Source organism: Ischnura elegans, chromosome 1 (assembly GCF_921293095.1).
Source record: "Ischnura elegans chromosome 1, ioIscEleg1.1, whole genome shotgun sequence".
Classification (NCBI taxonomy): domain Eukaryota; kingdom Metazoa; phylum Arthropoda; class Insecta; order Odonata; family Coenagrionidae; genus Ischnura; species Ischnura elegans.
The window spans coordinates 78,887,792-78,910,896 of NC_060246.1; the positions used below are offsets into that span (position 1 = coordinate 78,887,792).

A 23,105-nucleotide genomic window follows, 5' to 3' on the forward strand; every position below is an offset into this window, starting at 1 on the left:
GCAGTGTCTCCCCTCTCTCTCAAACTTACAGGTGCCGCGAGAGCAAGCTCAGCAGTAGTAGCAGTAGTTTTTAAAGTTTGAATTTTCTTCTGCGTGATCTAACACATTAGGTGCGACATTTTTTTGGCCGCCCTGGAATGCCTGGCAAATATAATATGAATTTTGTAGCATGAAGCTACAGGGGGAATCAATTTGGGAGGAATAGATTTTTACAAAAATACAATACTCAACCGGCTGTCGTTGAAGTATCGGGAAAGTGGTGCATAACAAATTCTGGAAATGTTATAGAGTCAGCGAGCCAACTTTTGTATCGACACAAAAATCATTCATTATTTCGAGAACTCTCTACCCATGTCTTAAGGTATGGCCATAGGATGCGTTTTGTCAGGAAGTCATTGAGAAATTTCAGAGCATCAGGGCCTTGTCTTAAATTCAGCCTCCGCGATAAATAATGGAGCAAATACTTTTTACCGAGTGAATGATTTTTTTTACCAATTCCAATATTATTTTGTAGATATCAAGTCATGTAATAATGTGAGGTGGCATTTTCTATGGAATGGCGGATGGAGCCTATGTAAAATTTAGAAATAATAAATTTGTCGAACCTATGGTTATCCAATGCCCTAATGCGTACACGGGGAGGAACGTATGGTAAACGTGTAAAGACATGGTAATCTGTATGTGAAAGTTGAACTGAGGGTATGATGCACATTTTAAAAAAGCTAGAAGTTCCCATGGAAATACCTCCGTTAAGACGGCCAAGGGCTCCGCTCCAGGATGTCATAAAACGGCCGTTTTCGAAAGTAGAATCCTGAGGGTCAGGAATCGGTGATTGAAGAAGGTATAAGGGTCTCAGTTGGTATCTTTCTGGTAGGTCTTTTTGTATGAGTCCCAGGAGAACAACTCACTTTGTCGAGGTTTGAACGCTTTTAATGGAAGCATGGTCTTCGATCGTATCCAAAGATAACGAAATGAACTTCGATGAAACGTGCAAGTACATCGCATGAAAAACCTCCACTGTCTTCACCACAGACCATTTGAGAATCGGTGTCTTGAAGCCAAACATAAAAACGGCGAATGTTGAGCGTTAAAACCCATACAGCTTCAATAACCTTACCGCGGCGCGGCTAATCCAACTCCCGACGCGCGGAGAAGAACCCTGCCGCGCGATCGAAAAATCAATGTAATTTCCGGCGACGCAAACTTATTTCAAAGAAAACTGCATAAAGACCTCAAGAAATCTTCAAACAATGCTCTCATATAAGTTACTCTGCGCGACCTTGCCGAAAACCTATTTGAAACTCTACCTAAATGTAAAACTTCGTCGAAAAACAGTATCCGCCATTTTGTTACTGCACGGTAAGAATTTATGGGCTGTATTCTTTAAGATTACGGATTATTAAAGAAAAAACACCATGCTAACAGATTATGTGGTTTTTTATTCGGCAAGAATCCACCCATAACTTCACCATTCACTTACTTTGGAAGATTTTCAGAGAAAATTGAAGACGGGCGTTTTTATGGAAATTTGCTCACGTTTGAGCCTCTGTATCTCAGTAACGGGTAGGATCTATGTCAAATGAAGTACATATCAATAAATTTCAATCATTTTTGAGTATACATGCGAAGTTTCAAGTTTATAACTCAAAAAAAGCCATTTTGTAATTTTGTCCGGCTTTTTCCGATTTCCGCCCACTGTGCGCCGTCCGTTATAGCTCTCTTGACTCCTGTCTATTGATCAAACCCCACCGTCCTGGATACACATTGGAAACGGCTTTCTCGCTTTAGTATGGCCTGCACGGGGTTTATTTTTCAAGAAGTGTACCAACTGCAGCCTTTGACATGGTTCTCATCAGCCGGACTGGCTTACAAGAGAGTGAGAAAAAGCCCATCAAAAAGGCTAGTTTATCGGTAAGGTCGGTAGTAGTCCATTTTTATTTACATCGAAGCTGCCCTAATTACCCGATTAGTTTCTCCTTTCATCTAAATTCCTCTGAAATTTCATTTCTGTTTCATTGTTGAATTTTGAAACGGGGGGTTGTGTAGGGAATACTTTTCATTTTAAGTTCGGTACTGGTCCGCTAATAACTAGCGCATATATTTCTCTAGTTTATTCCCGGTCGATTATATGGCGCGCCTGAAAAACTTTTAAAGGTAAAATTTATGGGTAGTTCGGCTTTCTCTTCTACTTCTTGAAATCCAGAGTTCTATTGTTATCAAATTCATTGTCATTTCCTACTTCATAGCCTTTTTTTACGTCCTCACTTACAATCACTGTTGTCGAAATAAGGTGTTTACCCACCTAGGACGTTGAAAGAGGGATAACGGGATAAGAGACAAGGGTTCAAAACTCCCTCCCCTAGAAAATGTTTGGTGTGGACTATAAAATCTTAAGTTTATAATAAAAATGAACATCCCCCGAAGTGCCGTTTCCATCCATGTAAACTCCCCCCACCCCCAAACATTTTCCTGGCTACGGCTTTGTTGTCTGCGTCCATGACATTGCTAAGCAAAGAAATTTATTCCGTGTTTTAAGCCGACCGAGTCTTCGGATGCGGACTCGAGTTTGGTCCTGTCCATGCCTCCTCTCGCTGTACCTGCACCGTTCACGCATCGCCCTCTGGCTGATCTGCCCAACCCTTTCCGACGGACTGGAGGCGCCTGCTCGATTCTCTGCAACCACCCAGCTCCACCCTCAGCAGTTCAAGGCTTGCTGCAAGTTGCCAAAGTAAGTGTGTTTGACGTGACTGGCAATGAGCACTGAAATCCTCGGTAAGTTAAAATACGAGTGCACTCTTTTCACAATTTACTACTCCCCTGCACCTCAAATTAATGAAATAAGAAAATGCTGTAATATTTTCGTTTATTATTACAAATGGAAACATTTAGTTCACACTCGGATCCACTCCTTCCACAAGTTACTACTCCTCTGTTCCTCAAATTAATGAATAAAGATAGATGAATTAATATTTTAATTATTATTCCAAATTGAAACATTTAGAAAAAATCAGAGAGACCGAATGTTATCGTTCATAATGGAGGAATTTAATGTAATAACAGTTTAAGGTGGCTCAAAACTATACGAGAAAATGTAAGTTATAGTGTGATATTCGTATTCATGAAGACTGTGCTTATAATTTTACGATTCAGACCTTTGAATTCTCTGAATCAGGTATAAATTTTTACCAGATGTCATTATGTAAGAAGAGTTATCAATAAATTAGATCGAAAATGTGAGAAAAAATTGCTATACGACTTACGCTGTTATTGCAACTAGATCTCAATGGATAAATCATCTCGTGAATGCTTGCTTCCTCTTAAGGGGGATCGCTTGCCGAACGGGGCGGAGGATGAGGACGACGAAGAAGAGGCAGTGGTGCCCGAGGAGCTGTTCCGACGGTACACGGAGACGGACTCCCGGCCCGTGACCCCGGCCCTCTCCTCGTCCGCCTCCGACACGCAGCTGGCCACCCGATCGGGGCCCACCGATTCGCTCTTCTACGTCTCCTCGCCGCCATCCGTCTCGGCCGCCAACAGTTCAGCCAAGAGGAGGTGGGTGCACACCGGAATCAAATTGCCCCCCTCGCTCATTCACCCTTGACGCGTGTTCTTTTGGAGCACCGCGGTGAAAAAAATCTCATGCAAAAATTTTTAACTTGATACGCTGTATTCCACGGTCGTTGAGAAAACAAAATAATTTTTTTCTCTAGGGGACTTTTCTAGACTTTTTTCCTCTTAGTATCGCGTTCATATCGCGCTGAAGTCTTTGAAAACCCCTCGGAAAACCTCGTGACTCGATTATCTTGGTGTAAGAACTTTGTTATGGATAGCAGGTCCGCCAGAGATATAATATGCCCCCAGTCCTGATTTTGTAATATACGCATGCAAATGTGCATACATTATTCTGGAGCGGGCTTTTCTCTCACTCTTATTAATCAACATTAGCGTGAGGGTTACCGGGTGAGTGCCGTATTATGCGATATAATGGTGGGCTCGTGGTAGTGACCTCCTTTAATTATTATTCATGGCATTTTGTTTTGGATATCTCCATAAATTCAGTTATTTTTAGTATTTTATGCTCTAAAGAAAGAAACAATAAAAAAATATATCCATGAAAAGTCTATTTTTGCATATGTTTTGTTGCAATAATAATCAATAGGGAATTTGTGGTCCCAAGTGAAGGTTGGCATCTCTTTTTCAGGTATGGCCCACTCTCTCGGCGATCCCAGACGCCCGATCCACCTTACCGACCTCAACCTCCCCAGCGCCAGAAGACAATGCTCGTCCTGGACTTGAGACGGAGCCAGAGCCAAGACGCCGGCATTTGGCAGTCGCAGCAATCCAGAGGGGGACAAAGCGCCTCTCCAGCGTCATCGGAGTCTCCCAAGAACACCCCCAAAGCCGGAAGAGCGTCGAAATTCGTATCGCAGGCGAGTAGAAAACTTCAACAGCAGCAGCAACAACAACAACAGTCACAGGGTGCAGCGAGGGCAGGTAAGAAAGCGGACGCGGAGCCACCGTCGAAGACGACCCCGACTGCTGCCCAGGCGGCCGCCGCTGCGAAGAAAAAGGCGGGACAGAAGCAGGAAAAGAAGGGGAAAGGAGACGCTGGGGTCCCGGAAGGCGACGGGGGACAAGGCGGGCAGGTCGGAACAATGGTGAGTGCACATTTTGACCCTCACATGCGATCAACGAAGATTTCAGGTCGATTTTAAAATCTTTTAGCAGAGGTACTTCATACTCGATCTCACTATCAGCACGTTCCTTCTTATCACAGAAGAGATCGTTTTTGTACCCGATTTTGAGATTATTTAGGTCCATGTCATTTCAGCGCGTATATCTCATGATAGCAGTATTTGCTATTTACGGAAAGGGACGACGAATTGCTATGTGTAATGAGTGCGAGTAGAAATCTACCGAAGACGGTAAAAATAGACAGAGGTTACCAATGGACTGAGAACTAATTGTAAGCGGAGATAGGGTGTTGGCAACTGTGATGGGTTCAAGTATGTTGGGTAAGCATAGTAGGGAGAGGAAAATAATAGGGTTCATTGATCTAATGAAGCGAGATAGGGTTTATGCCGAATTAAAGAGATGAATTCTCGGCGGGAAGGGGATAGGTCGGGCTGAATATAAATAACTTTCATATAATCCTATCCTACCATTGATGCTGTTAAATATTTATTTACGCCTTTTAGTCTCTTGCTTCTCACTTATAAATGTTCTATTCTCGGTATATTTGATTCCAAATCATTTTTATTGTGGTGAATTTATAATTGAAAATGCTCATTTATTTTAATTTAGGGGCAATGTGAGCTCTCGTATGGAATTTTCAAATCATTCCAACACTTCTAAAATATTTTCTCCGTTTTTTTACTCTTTTTAATTGAAGCATGAATATTTTTGCACCGCTGGTTGTTTATACCGTCAAGTTCCAAAATGCGTCAGCCTCCAGTTGCCCTTGCACTTAATCAAGCCATGGTAAAGTATTAACAGAGTCTATGTGCCTAAAAATGTCTAGAGATTCCGCTCGTTGATCGCTGCAGGTAATGCCGCCGACGCCGAGGGAGGAGGAAGCGGAGGAGCGGCAATCCCCTACGCTGGAGAGAAAGGGCGCGCGGAAGCGACCGCACAAGAAGAAAAAGAGGAGCATCGGAGGAGGCGGAGGGTTAGAGGCGGGCGCCTTAGCTGCCGGAAGGGGAGAGACTCCAGAGAAGGAATTCCGTGGGATGCCCGAACCCAGGGAGACTCAGGTAGTACAATAAAGTGTCCTTAGCGTAAAAATGCTCCCGATATTAATAATCTCGTTCGGGAATAAATGAGGAAAATTCAAAATATTCTGAATATTTTCACTAAATCAGATGTTTATATAGCGTTTACAACCATTTTGGTGAGTGGACAATAAGGAAAAGTCCTTGACGAAATTATCAGGCAGTTGGAGGTAAATGATAATAAAAAATACAATTTTAGCTCCTACGGAGCATAATTAATATTAGCAAGAATCTTTACTGTGATAACAGAGTTAGAAACTTGCCAAGTAAGTCTGTTCGTACCATTATAAAAGAGAAAAAAGACATTATATATTCAAAACAGATTAGAGGAAATTTTCAGAAATAGGCGAAGCTGAGTGGATGAAGTAAATTTAAAAAATGAAATGAGTTAGTGATGTAATAATTCAGTTTTTCACAACAAGGAAATGATTACCAAGGGAAATGAGCGCAGCCGTTGAATTGTGCTTAGTGTGAGTAACTCATTCTTTGTCCGATAATTTCAATAAATCAACCTCGAATGATTCAACCGCACCTCTTAGAATAAGGTACCCGTCGAATTTCAGCGGTTCGTAAAAACTAAAAAAAATGGTCTGTTATAATTTCAAGCCGTATTTTACTGTTGAAAAAAAGGTTTAGGTAAAAGCGGAAGTATTCCACAATCAATGTTATGCCCACATTACGTACCTTCAGTATGTTTTGAACACATACTCTTAATTCCAAGACAACACCCTCCCTCTCTTTCTGCTCTTCATCAATCTTCTCTTCTCCCTCCTAAATCACGTAACCTTCGTGTAAAAATTTTCCTGTTACACGAATTTTGGGAATTCATCTCACTTTTATGCTTCTTAGAGAATTAGCTCTACTAAACTTTCAAAAGTTTCTCTCCTTGATAGAAATTTTAAGTGATTCGTGGTTCGGTTTCCTATCATCCACCAGGTGTTCTAAATGTAATTTGTGCCTGGGGTGAATCCATTTTTCCCTCTAAGGTGTCGACCCTCGCGGGAGACGGCACTTCGTCGATGAGCATGCGAGCGCCGTCGAGAGCCACGCCCGATGACGCACTCTTCGCCTACGACGCCAAGGACGGGAAGCTGTCGACGCAGCCGCACACGAGGCCCTCGACGTCGCAGACGAGGGCCTCACCCGCTGCCCAGTACGGCCTCGGCTCCGCCATCCTCGGCGGGGATGAGTACGACCACTGGGACGAGGAGGGCTCCTTCCTCGACCCATCTGTACTCCGCCACCTGGAGAGGGAGCTAGACAGGGAGACGGTCGAGACGGAGTTCCGCCCCGTGGTACTTTTCTCTATATTAATGGTACTAGGAAGCTTCCTTTTGATTTTAAACCGAGATAATTTGGTTCGTAGCCATTCCTTTACCCTAAAGGGGATCCACACCCCTCCACGTTAACCTCACCCTCGCTTATTTCTCATTCCATTGTGCTGGAATTATGAGATTTTAGAACTTTGCCCTACTATTTCGAATCTCCGCTTGTTCGATTTCTTAGGGTAAACGCCCGCCAACACGGCCAAGACCAAGACCACGACTAGGTACGTGCGGCCAGAACTACATGGAGTGATGTGGAGCAACGCGTACTATTCAGACCAATACACGACAGACGCAAGACAGATCACAGCTGTACGCTCTGGCCGCACAGACTAAGCGCCAGTCCCTCTTGTCTTTGCGACCAGGCTGCCATCAGCTGTTATGGGACAACGCGCACTACCTACGGCCAGTCTGCGACCACGATTAGTTGGGGGAGGTTTTGCTGTCCGATTGAGTTGTTTGTGGTTTGCGGTCCGATACACAAGCGCATGGCAGTATCAGTCCCGCTTAAGTGAGATGCAATTTTCACTAGCAGTTCATTTAAACTTTTAACACTCATCCGCGTGTAGTTAAAAAAAAAACTCTTCTTCATGCTCACGTAAATTAGCATAAAAACTGACTGAAATTAGTAATATACTTTTCAAGGTCTCTTTGTCTCAAATTTTTTTACTGTCGACACTCCTCTCATCAAACGACGGCATATTTTTTGCTTATTACCTGCTGTCTCTCTTTGAATTTTCATTATGATACAACGACTTCTCATTCTTTTCTCTTATTGTTTGTGTGGCTTCGTCCACAGTCTCGTACCCAGTGCTTTTTCTTACCTTTTACGTTTTTCGGTACACATGCACGGCCGCTGCTATTTCCTCGACATCCATTTTCAGAATCGCTCTTGTTTTTCTCGATATCTATACCTTCTTGGTCTTGGTCGAGTTTCTGGTCGTGCTGTGCCAGACCAGTACTGGTCTTGATCGTGATAGTGCGCGTTTATCTTTAAAATATCTATTGTTTTCAATGGATCTTTTTTCTGTCTTCTGTGTTGTCACCGCTACTATTGCACTATATTATGGCCTGATGCTTCTTCCCATTCTTGACATAATTTTTCACTCCCTTGAGTATTAATTATTATTAAATTCCTTTACAGGCGGTAGGTTTTCAAGAGTATTTTGCGAGTCACCCCGCCTGTACCTCCTCCCACAGTGAACATCCCTCTTTTATTCCAGGTGCGGCCTATTCCCTTTCATTCTCTCTTTAATTTATATACCCTCCCTCTATCTTCCCCGCTTATCTAGTATTCTTCCCGTAAATTTTGTTTTACCGTAGTCTTCCCTCTTAGTACTCGCCCCATTCAAAACCTCGTCTTATCCGTATCTCCTCTAAAAGTTTCCCCCAACTACTTCTAACTCTTATACGTCCCTCTACCCATGCGTTCATCTCACCAATATGGACGAGAGAAGAGATCGAGGTAACCGGCGAAATTCTCTATGTAAACGAAGAATATTCGGTAGAATACCTACGCAATAATGAATGAAAGCATCTGCAGGAAAAATAAAATATAGGTACCTAATAAGAGCGGTTCCGCTTTATCGTATCCTTGATCATAGCTACCCAACGGTACTCTTTTGTTCAATACGGTTGCATACAATCCCCGTTCAACGCTCGGATGTCTAAGGGCCCCAATGCCTTCGAGGAGATACGAGCTTGGAAGTGCAATCGAACTAAATCTTCTACCCTATCGAATAAGTACTGCCAATAATGGAATATGCTTGTTCTCAATTGATAATATGACCCTAGCCTGAAAGTTGTAAGTAGGGTTTGATGTGAGAGTAGAGCTCACTCCTATTTAAGATATCAGCGAGTGAATACATACATTTATGATTTGGGGCGCGGGTCATTCCCGTTTTCTATCTCCTAAGAATCAACGGGAAGCTCCTGGGCTCTTGGTGTGTATCCGATTCATAAATATGTTGTGGTACTATGAAGCATCCCTTTGATTTGAACCCGAGCAACTTCGATTCGTAGCCATTTCTCTACTCTCAAGGGGATGCACGCCGCTCCACGTTATCCTCGCCCCCGTTATCACTATTATTTCCTCGCTCTTACCTAATCTACTAGCTTTGAACCGCCATTGACTGACGTGCTCTCTCCTCAAGTAATGAAGTCGTTCACTGTGACCTGAAATCTCAATTTATTGAAGGAATTTTGCTGATGGAAAAGCAAGATGAGTTACGACAAAAATAAATCTCCCTCATTCAGCCATTCTCTCATAAGTTTACCATGAGAAAATTGAAAATTTGCCGCTCACTTTTCATGAGTTGATAATCTTATTATAATTCAAGTTCATTTTCTCGCTTAAGCCTAAACCACACGATCGTGTTTTACTTCCATTTGGAGGGACAGCTCCAGCGATGGCGGAAAAAATGACCATTTCCCGCGATCATTTTCGGCGACGGCTTGAGGGCTTTCCATCACTCAGCACGTCTCTTTTTCCGTAGCTGAAACCATAGGGACCGTGCTGAAACCATAGCTGGCACCGTCCTTCAGCCAATTAGGAAGCAAGGCCTCTGGCAGCGATTGTAACGCCACGTTTGGCATTTAATTGATTGACTGTTTTAAATACGGAAAGTGACGAAAAAAGTGATAGAAAAGGGGACGATGGGAATGACGGTGCGATTCAGAAAATGATGGGTCGAGCGATCACTTTTATGGTAGTTGAGAACCTATCGCTATTACTCTGAGTCAGGGGCTCAGCTAAGAATTAAGGCTAAGAAGGGGGGTTCTAGGCGACGCTAATACTTAGGGATGCGGGGTGTTGCATACCCGCCAGGGTAACCAGGAGTTGCGGGGGCCCTCCTCCAGAAAAATTTTAATAATAATGGCGAGTTTTACGGCTCTCTCAGGGATATTTGATTAATCCTAACACTACTCTATAAGCAATACCGATCCAATTAAGTAAAATGGATTAAACTTAAAAATTTCTCTGAGCTATGGGGGGAGTTTTATCCACCAAAACCCCCACTCGCTGCGCCTCTGCTCTGAGTGACGGAAAAAATGATCGTGGGATTCAGGCTTTAGGAAGAAGTGCTCATTGAGGAAATGAATCGCTCGCAGGAGTATAAACAATAACGAACCACTCTATATCCATGCAAGGCCGAGGAGAAGTGGCGACGCGCTAGGCATAAGATGAAAGGTAGCGTCATTGAATTTGCTTCAAAAGGGTTAATGCCAATCGATTTTTCGTCGCGAATAGCTTGAGAAGTAGGCGACGGATCAAAAATTTGCTCTCTTTAAAATCGAAACCCTATCACAATCGACAGAAAATAAAATTGGCGAACGATTCCATTAGCCCTTTGCGGACCGTCGAGGCTGGCTCAACTGGCTTAGTGCTTTGGCATCAGATCCAAAGTCGAGTTGCGCTTGACATCACAAGACGCTGCCATTACACAAGGGCAATATTTCAAGAGATATCACACATTGAAAATTTTCAGAGGATAAACCCTCTGATTGAATATGCATAATGTTACAACCTGTGGATTTTTCCTAAAAAATAATGTGGACCAGAATAGTTGAATTAAAAAAAATTGGAAGCACAAAGGGTTGAACGCAATGCGTACTTACTCGTTGCAGAGGAAGCGAGCCCTCATGGAGGCATTGAAATCCAAGTGGCAGAAACTTCACCACCACAGCCGGAAGAAGGAGAAGATGGTAAGCATGGGGGGATCCCACCAGCCCCATGGCGTGGACACCCGGAGCTGGAGCTTAGAGCCGACCAACCTGTGGCTCAACCTGCCGCGCACCTTCTCCAGGCAATCGGCCCGTTTCGAGCTACCCTTCGATAGCAGAAGATTCAGAGGTGAGGAAATATCCTTTTATGAGCGTTTCTACGCAACTGTCATACTAGGGTTCTGAAATTCAATTTGAGGTAAATGGACCGTTCAAAGTCCTGACATGGTGTAAATATTCCAAATTTTAATAATCCGTACCTGTTTCTCCCCATACTCCAACCATTTTTACGAAAACGCCGCGGAACTGAGCTCTCGTATCATATGAGCAAATGATTCCGTTTACATAGCCATTCTATTTCTGAAGATTTCGCAACTAAGATAAGATTTTTCTATGAAAATTTCCAGTTAACCATTCTCCCCAATCATGACTGTCTTACCAATCCACTTCATCAATACTTGAAAGTCACATGTTCACGCAGAGGAATGTAACGCAACAGTGCGTCGTTTTGGTGTCAGTCAGTGACGATTGACATACATTTTTTTCCGCTGACCAAAATCGAGGGATGCGGGAGATAAATCGTTTCGTATCCAAATCAAGTCCATCCCAAGGATGAAAGATCAGAATAAAAAAATTCCCCAGCATTCACCGTTTTTGTTCCTGAGGGCCGTCACTGACTGACATTTTAACCTTTGGTATTGCTCAAGTTTCAAATTTTGGTGCGTGCGCTTCATTGGCCCCGACTGGTACACAAAATTCGTGGCATAATATGTCCCTCGAGTAATAATGTTATATCACATGCATTCCATATTAACGGGTGTTACGCTCTGACACTTAAAATATCCAAATAACCCAAAATAAAGAGTAAAACCTATAAGTTATGTGATAATGGGGTATAAATATAGTACAGGCGGTCCTCGACTTTCGTACACTCGACTTTCGTACAATTCGCACTTTCGTACATTCAAAATTGACACCTTTTACTTGACTTTCGTACGCTAAATTCGGACTTTCGGACGTTGGTCTGTAATTTTTTTTAAATTCCCGCGATGTTTATTGCGCATCCCAACATTCAATTGTTTCAAATGGCAGTATATGCGAACAATACGAACGTATATAATGAAGGGAATTGTTGGCAATTGACTCTAATCTAGGTGATTTATTTGGGAGAGAGACTGCCTGCTATAGGCTCCTTTATCAAGAGAAGAAGAAAGCCTTCATTGAAGATATTTTTCAAAAGAAGTTGACTAGACATCATCGAATAGCTTTCAATAAAACTAGTAAGACCTTCTTTCTAATTGTGTTTTTTCGTTTGAGTGCTGTTTAATTCGTGTAAACCTTCAGCAACGATATTGCACGAAATATCACCCGAATTCCGTTTGTCTTTTGTCTTTTTTGAATAACATGCGGAATATACGCGATCACGAATGTCACCTGCCAAATATCGAATTTTGGTGTAAGAATTAAAAGGTATCCAGAGTGCGGGTTCAGCAAATGCATTTTTTATGCTTCTTGATATGTCCTTTTATTTATAGTGGACGTAATAAGCGGAATGTCAACTTAAACGCCAAGAGGAAGTTTCACTCGATAGCCAACGGAGTTCCTGTTTTTTAAACTTTTATTTGCATTTTTTGCGTATTTTCGAAAGAAATTAGATGATTTGAGGAGTTTTATTAACATATTATTAAAATTAAGTCAATTGAAATGAATTCCGTGAAAAAAAAAGTTTTAGCACCTATATTCTGCTCTTTTGGAACGTAACCCCTAATTAGTATGGAAGTCAATGGTTCGACTTTCGTACATTCGACTTTCGTACAAGTTTTCGGGAACGCATTGTGTACGAAAGTCGGGGACCGCCTGTATTATAATGCAATGCATAGTTTAACTTTTAAAGAATTATTTAATTTCCTCTTGTAAAACCGAATTACAACAGTAACGGGTGTTACACACATTGGACTTTCTCTATGCGGTTTGTCCATTTTTGGTTAAAACTCTGTGAAACATGGTCTCTAAAAATATCCTAAAAGAAATAAATACATTATTTAAGGTAATAACATCAAAGCCATCTGTGAGTTTTCTGTTTTCAGAATTTATTTAACATATTTAAGGGACAAACAAAAAGTAACGGGTGTTACAGGTAAGGGTAACGGGTGTTACAGAGTTGGGATCATCCTTCATTTTTGGTGAAAATAAATGACTTTAATCTTAATAATGCATGTACAATATTGTTTTTATGTAAGTAAATACTGACGACCAAACTAATACCCTCTAATATGACATTTTTTATGTCAAATTCATGTGTCAAAAATTCCTTAAAAGGCTTTTACAGCAACGATTTATAAGTGGAAATTTGTAACATTTTTAAAATTGTGACTAAGTATTAGTCCTAAATTATAATTGCTGTGACTGGTATTAGATACAGTTACATTCAAGAACTGGCATGTGACCTGTATGGGTATAGTAGATGTGGTCATCATTATTTCTCCAGAACGTCAATCTCCCCACTGAATTCATATAAAATTGTGAACAGGCCCTTTGGCTTCACTGTTGGGTCTGGTAATTTTCCCAAAATGTTCTTAAAACTAACATGGTTGATGTCATCATCATCAGCTATGAAAAGTTTCTTTGAATCAAGGGACTTTAAAAACATCACAGATATGAAGTTTTCATTGTCCACACTCCCTTGGCATATGGCTGCATAGCGGTACTTTTTCCCTTTTTTTGATTTTTTTCTTTTCAATTTTTCACATGGAACTTCCACAAGTACATACATCCCAGAGGAAACATCTCCTGGTGTTTTGACAGTGGACACTGGCAACATCTTTTCTGGAGAATGAACCTCTTCTTCACTATCTGAGTAGACGTCTTCATATCGAAGTCTTTTCTTGCGAGCTAAAACTTTTTCTTGAATATCTTCCCTAGTCTCTTTAAAAACTGGTACTTTGGTCATGAGAGAGGTTGAAGTTCTTGCAACCAAGAGATGGCAAGAATCATAGACCCGAAAATGATGGTTTGACCGAATATTTGGGATTGGAACAACAGTGGCCCAATAAGCTCGTAAGGTTGATTCATTTTCCAGAACTTCCCCCTTGTCAACATAAAAACTTTTTATGCCATTTACTTTATTCACAATGTGGTTGTGAAAGTCTTTCGCTGATTCAATGTGAACATTTCGGTTCCCTTTAACTGCTGTCCAAACATGGCGCTTTACCACCCCACCAATTCCATCAACAGCACCTTTCCCATGGCTTGATGCAAAGAAATTCCACTCAGTGGTAACATTAAAATCTTCTTCCATCTTACACAATGCTGACATGGAATATTTGTTCTTAAATTGTCCTGCACAATTGTCACTAAATATTTTTAATTTATCAAGGAAAGGAAAACTGTCCTTAATATCAAAAACAATTTTTCGGAGAAAAGTCCATACACAAAATTTACTATGGGTTGTGTCATTACTAATTACAACATACGAGTTTCTTTTTTTATTAGGTAGCCATGCACAGCATGTAAAAATGCCTACTTGTTGGTGGCTCCAGTGGGCAGACTGAATTTCATCTTGATAAGTCATTGAATAGTTTTCAGCAAAGTCTATTTGTATTGCTCCATATGTTTCTGTGCATTTTTCTTTATTTAGGCCTTTAATAGATTCTTCAAAGTAATCTTCCTGTATTTTTTTTACATAACAGTGACTCTTGAAATGAGTAATTTTTGTTTCGAGCTCTTCAATAGCTTTCTCTAAACTCCCAGTCACAACAGTCAAGTGGATCACTCCTTCATCAACCCATTTTTTCCAGGAAATCTCTTCTTTGTGCACATTGACTAATAGGTCACTCACTTTTCTACTTGAACATTGTGTGCACACACCCAACATGCATGTCTCATTCAATACATTACAACTTAAGTATTCTAGTAGTTCTTTATGGGTCTTTGGGAAAGCTATCTCAATCTTGGAAATACTTTCTAATAAAAAATTAACGTTGCTGTGATATTTACAGACACACACATTGTGTGGCATTTGAGAAATAGGTAGGACATGGTTTGGGCGAAGGGAAAAAAACAAAGATTTCTTCACAGCAATATCAGGATGCTTAAGTTTAAACTCCTCAAAAGCCTCTTTAACAGTCATAATTAGGTGTCGTTTTTGCATGTGCACTCTCTTGCCAGTTTTTTTACATTTCACTGACTTAACGTCTTGTTTCCCAGGTGCTAGTCGGCTGATAGTATCACTACAATAAAAGTTCACAATGAACTCCTTATGTTCCGCAGGCACTATGCGATGTGGTAGATGATCAGTTTTCTTTTCCTCTTTTAAATTTAGTCCAAAATCAAGCGCAAGTTTTTTTACAACAGCACATTTTTTGCTAGGACTACTTGGCAGGTTTTTTTTCAATCTATTAACAGCTTTTCCTAATGATCGGTGGCACTTGTAGCTGCCAATTGGCAATATGGTGGTATTTGCTGACCCTGATGGGTTAAGTTTATGTTTGTTGCGATGCTTCCTCACTCTTTCTTGGACACGTTTACGTCTTTCAAGCAATAATTTTTGGTCATCTTTTTCTTTCATTGTGTTCCATTCTCTTCTCTCCTTGTCACGCTGCCTCTCATTTAAAAGATGCTGCTGGTATTTATTTTTGTCAGCTTTCAGTCGTTCACGATACGCTTTCATCAAAATTGTTTTTTGAATTGGTGGCATTTTCTGTAAACAGATGTTGCTCATAGTAGAAAAAAATGGATATAAAATAAACCCTAGTTTTCTATTTCCAGGTTTAAATACAAATCTTAGTATAAAAATAAGTTATTAGTAAAATAAAAGACAAAATTCAAGTTTTACCAAAGTTTGTAACACCCGTTACCACTTTTTTTGTAACACCCGTTACCACATTTTCACCAACTAAATTTTAATATTCTTACATTTGTTAAAGGTATAAATGTTCCACTATAACACAACTTCACTCTTCCAAAAAATTAAAAATCCTAGGGTTTTAGTTTAATTGTGAGATAAACTTTTCCATGTTTTTAGTAACGGGTGTTACAGACAAATACACTAAACAAAAACTGCAATTACAGCTAATGGTGTTAAGAAATTACCTTAAATTATGATGTGGAAGCAAAGAAGACTTCACTGGCAATCCATTCACTCATAATAACAATCACTGACTGATATTAAAACAATGAAAAGGTATTGTTAACCTGACCATCATTATTGCTCAACAAAGACAGTGTTGTTCAGTGCTTAGAGAAGCAATAAAAACTTAGAAAAAAAAAACAAAATGTTTTAAAAATATCCATTTTTATGACGGTTTATGTATTTCTCAAACATTGTACATAATGTATGGTATTAAGTAAAACTAATAATTTTTCACCCTTAGGGTCACTTTAATATGGAATGCATGATCAGTTATTGTTCTTGGTAAATTGTGTGTTTATGCAGCGGAGTATTATATTTTTTTTTCCAATTGTTGACTTCGGCATGCCGCGTATCACCGTCACCTTCATTGTCGTCGCGTCGCTTCGGTACGTTTGTTGTGAAAGCGGGACATAGGAGTAGAATGATTGTTGAGATCTGAAATTCTTAATGGTAACATATGTCAGGATTTATTAAGATGGCAAAGACGGGAGCAGAGAGACAGCGCAAGCATCGTGAGAGGAAAAAGCAAAGAGGTGAATGCGAGGAATTAAACAGGAAGAATAGAGAGCGGCAATGAAGTCGTAACAGATCATGGCAAGGGTGGTGTTGATGTAGTTGGGGGCAAAGGCAGAAACATGACCTGGGAAGCTTTTAAGTCGGGTTCTCCTGTAATAAATGCAGTGTGAGTGTGTAATTAAAACAGCATGAAAATAAAATTTGCAGAGATCCCTGTACACGGTATTTCTGCCTCCAATGAAATGCTGGACTAACAGTGGCACGGCATTTCACCCATACGGAACACACTCTTTGTTCACCATGTGGAGTTAGTTGCTATAAATATAATTAAGATGTCTCCTTACGCAGTAGATCATAGTGCTAGGAGTACTCACCATTTTCAGCGAGAATGTAGAAAAAGAAGCAAAATTAGTGGATAAAATACATACTATGTGCTTATGTTTCAGTGGGGTAGCCAGGAATTTCGTTCAGGGGGGTTCTGACGGAGGGGGAAAATGTTTTAAAAACAGGGTACTAGGTAGAGGGTTCTAAACTAATTTTAACACTTTTTTCTGAAGGAAAATAATTGTGTTTTTATATTTCGGGGGGGTGGGGGGTCCGGACCCCCTGGACATACCCCCTGGCTATGCAACTGTTATGTTTCTTTTATATAAATTTCTGTGTTCAATATAGATATATTTTTCAATGCTCATTCCATGAAAAAGAAAAGTTAACACGCATCAAATGACATGTGTCAGTCAGTGACAATTCCCGTCAGTCAGTGACGCTCCATTTTTATGGCCAAAGAGAGGAAACCATTACTTACACAAAGTCACGATTTTGCATACGTTTGGGCAACACTTAGAACTATTTTACGTATTTCGTGGATTTTCTTTATCTTGCATAATGTCAGAGCAATTCGAGGAAATGTGACAACGTTACAAAACGGAGTTTCATTTTTGTCAGTCAGTGACGACGACTTTGAAGTTTAAAATCTCCGGTTCTTCTGGGGTCACAGGGTGGTACCAAAGCCAGTGTATGCTTTCACTAACTTATTTTTGGTGGAATCCTCCAGAAAGTTCCTAAATTGATTTGTATTAAGTCAAAGGGGAAATATATGAACAAAAACTGGGTGTAACGGTCAGTCAGTGACGCGTGGAAACGCTCTTATTGCCCCATTCACTTAGTGATGCAACCCGACGGTTAGTTTGTATTGGTTAGGGAGGAGCTCCCCCCAATAAAGCCAACAGCATGTGAAACAAGAGGGTGATTCAAAGGGAAACCTTAAAAAATGCAATATTTATATATTATTACAACTAGGAGAAAGTTTTGTATATCAACTTTCTACATTACCTACCTGAAGTATAAGTTTCATACAAAATAATTAGAAATAACATAAGTTTTCCTAAACTCTGGTAGTGTAGGAAAATTCTGGTTTATGGAGATCCACACATGGATTCCTCGTTCAAAGAAATCTTGTTAACCTCAAAGAATCCTACTTCCAACTACCAAATAAATCGTAGAAATTTCTATCAGTTGATTTGGTTCTTTCGTTCGGAATCAGGATGTAGGAATTTGGTTAATTGAGGGTTGTGCACTCACCCAAAAATCAGGGAGCGATTCTAAATGTTCCACTATAAAATTTGAGATTGATACTAACTGAATCACTTCAGATGCTGTTAAAATTCCACAGAGGAAACTTATTCATGTTATTTGTCTGGAATCTAACCAGGAATCCCCGGATATACGAGGGGGGACCCAGAAATAACCGTACGGAAATTGCTGCGCGCGTAAATCTTATATTTTGGGCTTCTCCAATTAGATGGGTGTTATTTCATCATTTCTTAGTCAGTATCAGTCAGTATGCGAAACCGCGTGGTTTTAGACGGCTGTAGCGAGCCCCTGTGACAGTTTACATTCAAAGAGTTCTTCGATCTCTTCGATTTTTGAAATGGCTGATATTCGCGAAGAGCGTGCATCGTTGAAAATTTGTTCTCTGCTCGGTAAATTTCGTCGGACACGGTTAATCTTTTGTATGCAGCTTAAAAAAAACACGCTTTAAAAAGAAATGAGTGCACGAGTGGTATTCGGAATTCAAACGCGGCAACATTTCCATGGAAGGCATTCAACGTCCGGACCGGCTTTCCAGGTACAGAAGTGATGAAAATATGGGAAAAAAATTGTGCCCTTGTGCACGAGGATAAGAGACGTACTATTTACGAACTCGCTGAACAATATGGTCTTTCTTTGAGTTCAAAGCAGTGAATTTAAGCTGAAGTTTAGCAAATGAGACGAATCGCGGCGAAATTTATCCCACTTTTGCTGACTTCTGACCAAAATGCAGCACGTGTTGCTGCTTGCCGCGACTTGCGTTTTTGGTAAAAAAAATTGCATGACACTGCTTTCTCACCCATCGTACCCACTAGATTCCGCACCTTGTGATTTCTTTCTGTTCCCCCGGATGAAAATGGTGATGAAAGGGAAATGTTTGGAAAGGGGAAAAACTTGAGCAGGTAAAGCAATTCAACTATTTGGGCAGCACATTAGAGGAAAACAGACACAGTAGCAAGGGCATCAGGAAGCGAATTGCTCTAGCAAAGGAGGCTTTCTTGAATAGGAAGGAGCTTCTTAAAGGATCATTACGTAAGAGTTTAAAGAAAAGGTTTGTGAAGAGTTTGATCTGGAGTGTAGCTCTCTACGGTGCGGAAACGTGGACACTGAGGAAGGAAGACGAGAGAAGATTGGAGGCATTCGAGATGCGGGTATGACGAAGAATGGAGAAGGTGAAATGGACGGAGAGGAAAAGGAACAACGAAGTGCTGGATATGGTTGGCGAGGAGAGGCAGCTTTTAGATGAGATACGGAGGAGACAGAAGGTATGGATGGGAGGAGTACTTAGCGGGGAGGGAATGTTAAAAATGGTGTTAGAGGGTAGAATGTAAGGGATACGAGGGAGGGGAAGGAAGAGAATAGGATTTTTAGATATATTGAAAGGGAGTATCATATAGTAGGCTTTGCAGTGAATGGAAGAAGGCAGTGCTGTAAGGAAAGGGAGGCTCCCAGATCACTTCTTTAGTACTCCACGGAAACCTACCTTAATCGGTAGAATACTATAATAATAATAATGATTATTAATATTATTTTTAAATGTATGTCTTAAAATACCATAAATAAAATTTATTTAATCATTTATCTTTTATCCAGTATAAAAATTCGAGAATGAATCTGAATGATGGAGAACATAATGAGTGGACGTTTTTGTATACTAAAGGATATGATGACGATTTAAATATTTCATGTTATTATTTTATTTATTCTGAGGTTTGATTCGGGTACTTTTTAATACATTTTTTTTCATTTTCAGTCATGACACCTCTGCAATATGTTCGAGAATATGTAATTCTATCCTCCGGTAGGCGTATGTTGTATAATCGTGTTTTTAACCGCCACCGTAATAAAGACAAGCAAGATGAAGAGCCCGATGAGGATGACGATTCAGGTTATCCGGAGGAAAGAATGATGAGCATAAATGTAAGTGAACTTTTATATTTGATGAATTTTTAATTATAATTTGCCTTATTATAATGGGGTTTATAATAAATATCTACTGCAATCCTTACGCTGCGAATGCGCAATTCAAAATACTTCATCATTTATGCCAACCTTTCAACCATATTATTTTGTCTTCATAAATGATTTTTTTCTCTGAAAGAAAATTGTCGGAGGATATAATGCTTATCAGTCAATAAGTACATTCTTAATTTAACATTTTTAAGTCGTATGAGCGTACTATGGCGCTATTTTCTCTTAAATCGTATGTTTTGACTCCATTTTCATCATTCATTTGCTAATAACTCAGGTATTAGTTTATGGAATTTTGATACTACGAGACGAAATGGGTTATTGCTTTTTTTCTTAAAACTGCTCTACAATTCTTATGGATTTTTATAACTGATTGACTACGAATTCCACAATATTCATGATAAGATTTTAAATTAATATTCATATCTATTATACCTAAAATAACGGACGTACGTGATGTGAGATTTGTCTCGATGTTTCATGTGATGCGATTGAGGATGTCAACATTGAGTTTTAGTTCACGGCGTAAGACGGTGATTGATGATTACAGTAAATTCGATTGTTATAGCGGTTGCAACACCTACTATTCATGGTACCGTGAATGTCACTCCTCTTCCCATCCTTTCATCAGTACCTTTTTTCCCATACGTCCCCTCCCTCGCGCGTTCCCGTAAAGTGCGTAAGCTTGAGGTTGGCTTTCTTGAGAGAATTCCAAGCAAGGTAATGCACACTTCTTCAAGTACTGAAAAGTTCTATTAGGCTATGAGGTATCTGGGCTAAATAATTAGACTAGTGGAGGAAGCAGTAAACTTCAAACGGAAACTCAAGCGACAAAATCCCAAGCTCACTTACAAGGGACATCTCAATCATACGAAAGTTAATTCAGCAAATTAATTAAAGTTGAGGTAATGGAAAAATCTCATGTTCCATTGCCTTAAACATTTGCAGGGTAGATCGGAGCGAAAAGAATCGTGGTTTAATATAATGCGTTAGTGGTATTATTAACTGTATCTAAATCAAATTATCTCTTGAGTTTTATCACAAAGTGACTCTTAACCCTGTATAACCCAGAGCAGCTTCTGAGAGAAGTTAAATTTCAAGAATTCTCACTTATAAAAAGCGAAAGTTTTTTGCTCATTCATAATTATTGTGGCAGATACATATTTCACCATTAAACTTTAAAGCACAAAAGAACACGTAGTTTAAATATTTACTGAATATAGCTGAAGACGTGGTACTTGGTTTTACCTGTACTTGAAAACGTGGTTTTTATGGTACATGGGTTATTATTTTTGAATGGCAACGTATGGTTTATAATGGACTAATGTCACCTTCTATTTTTCCACTTCCCTGGCCATGATCAGTGCCTCACAGGCGCTTTGTCGGAAGTGATGGGGAAAGAGCTTACGAAGACACAAGCCGAATACTTCCTCCGGATGTGTGGACACGATGCCCAAGTGTCGAGTTCCGGTGAGCAAAGTACACAGGTTGACGCTCGGCCGCAGTGCATCGACTTCAGGACTTTCAGCGGCATAGCGGCCGTTTGCGAGAGGCTGATCGGGGGATGCGCTAAGCTGACGGGCGATCCAGACCGCGAGGAGGATGACCGTCCACCCGGGCTCCTGTCACCGAGGTCCATCGACCCGCCACACCAAATCGAGACCGTGGATTTCGAAAAGTTGCCGAACCGCCTGCGTTCGATGCCAGATGTGAATCCGCAACTTGCTGAAATATTGATGTTCATAAAAGATCTATGAATTATTGCCGTCCTAAAGCCTGAATCACACGTTCACCTTTTCCGCCCCTCAGAATGAAAGCGAAAGGTTGTCGAGGAGCAAAAGAGTGATCGCTGGAACCACGAATATTACAATAGTAATGGAGTCCCCTTGGCTGGAACGTATAAAATCGTTTCAGACTTGACTTGGTGGAAGTTCCATACATCCATGATAAAAACTACAAATGGTAATTTCTACACTTAAATTCAAAACTCAACTACCGACCATGGTTTCATCATAATAAATTAAAATTTAAAATGCCTTGAAAATAACATGATAAGTTGAAACCATGGTCGGTAGTTGAGTTTTGAATTGAAGTGTGGAAATTACCATTCGTAGTTTTTATCATGGAGTGATCGCTAGACCCATCACCTTATGAACCACAGGTTCATTCCTACCGTCCCCTTAACCATCCCTTTTCCCGTCACTTTCCATTATATATATGTTCCGATTATCCGAATTAAAATCCAAGCGTGGCGCATCAGTCGCTGTTAGCAGCCGTGCGTTCAGACGTTCAGAAGTACGATGCTGGCGATGGTTTCAGCGACGGAAAAAAGGACGTGCCGAGTGATGGAAAAAGGGATGGGATTTCCATCCCTGGAGACATCGCGGGAAATGATCGCATGAAGCTGTCATTTTTTCCGCCATCATTGGAGCGATCACAGGTTCTGTCCCTCGGAAGGGATGGAAAAAATGATCGTGTGATTCAGGCTTAATCCAACACCTGCAATTCCTTCCCGAAATAATATCTTGACTCTCTATGAAATATTTTGCTTGGAATAATAAAATGTTTTCCAGAGTAATTGATCTTTATCATACTTAACAAAAAAGTTCTTGAAATTTCTTTCTTTTTTCATAGCTCGTAAATTTTTGTTTTCTTTTGATTCATAGAATCCTATAATGGGTATGAAATTGGAAAATTGGGCTATACACATCCTCCGACCCATAAGGGCTTCCAAAGTAGCATATAATTTAGGCCGATTAATGATATCTCCGCCTTTGTTTCTCATTTGATGGAACATATTTTATTTTATGAACTTGTGGTATGCGTTTTTGCTTCTTTATTCATCAATTAGATACTTTTATTCTTAGAAGATGACTGGAACGACACCTTTAATTGCCAATATTCCACAAAAATATTGATTAACTATTTTTAAATATAGAAAATTTTATAAAGCACAGTTTTGGTGCTGTTTTGCGAAACCTTACGTTTTGAAGTTCACTAAAGAGGCAACATACATAAATTAAAACATTTAATTATGAAGGACTGCCGACACTCACAGTGACAGGATTGCCTCTGACG

General features: G+C 40.2%; 1 protein-coding gene across 1 annotated transcript; it reads left to right on the forward strand.

Moving 5' to 3' along the window:
• The first annotated feature begins 1,842 nt into the window (after positions 1–1,842).
• Positions 1,843–21,952, forward strand: LOC124155257. Its single transcript, XM_046529004.1, has 9 exons — positions 1,843–1,911; positions 2,537–2,728; positions 3,278–3,459; positions 4,202–4,658; positions 5,547–5,753; positions 6,758–7,066; positions 10,724–10,949; positions 19,810–19,976; positions 21,392–21,952. The coding sequence occupies exons 1-9, from the start codon at positions 1,843–1,845 to the stop codon at positions 21,782–21,784; spliced, it is 2,202 nt and encodes a 733-aa protein (XP_046384960.1). The 3' UTR covers positions 21,785–21,952.
• Positions 21,953–23,105: the final 1,153 nt, after the last annotated feature.

Bases quoted from the DNA above. Each gene is read 5' to 3' on its own strand.
- LOC124155257 (XM_046529004.1), top strand. From the start codon at position 1,843: ATGGTTCTCATCAGCCGGACTGGCTTACAAGAGAGTGAGAAAAAGCCC. The intron at 5,754-6,757 runs GTAGTACAATAA...TTTCCCTCTAAG, and splicing joins CCGAACCCAGGGAGACTCAG to GTGTCGACCCTCGCGGGAGA. The intron at 7,067-10,723 runs GTACTTTTCTCT...TACTCGTTGCAG, and splicing joins AGACGGAGTTCCGCCCCGTG to AGGAAGCGAGCCCTCATGGA.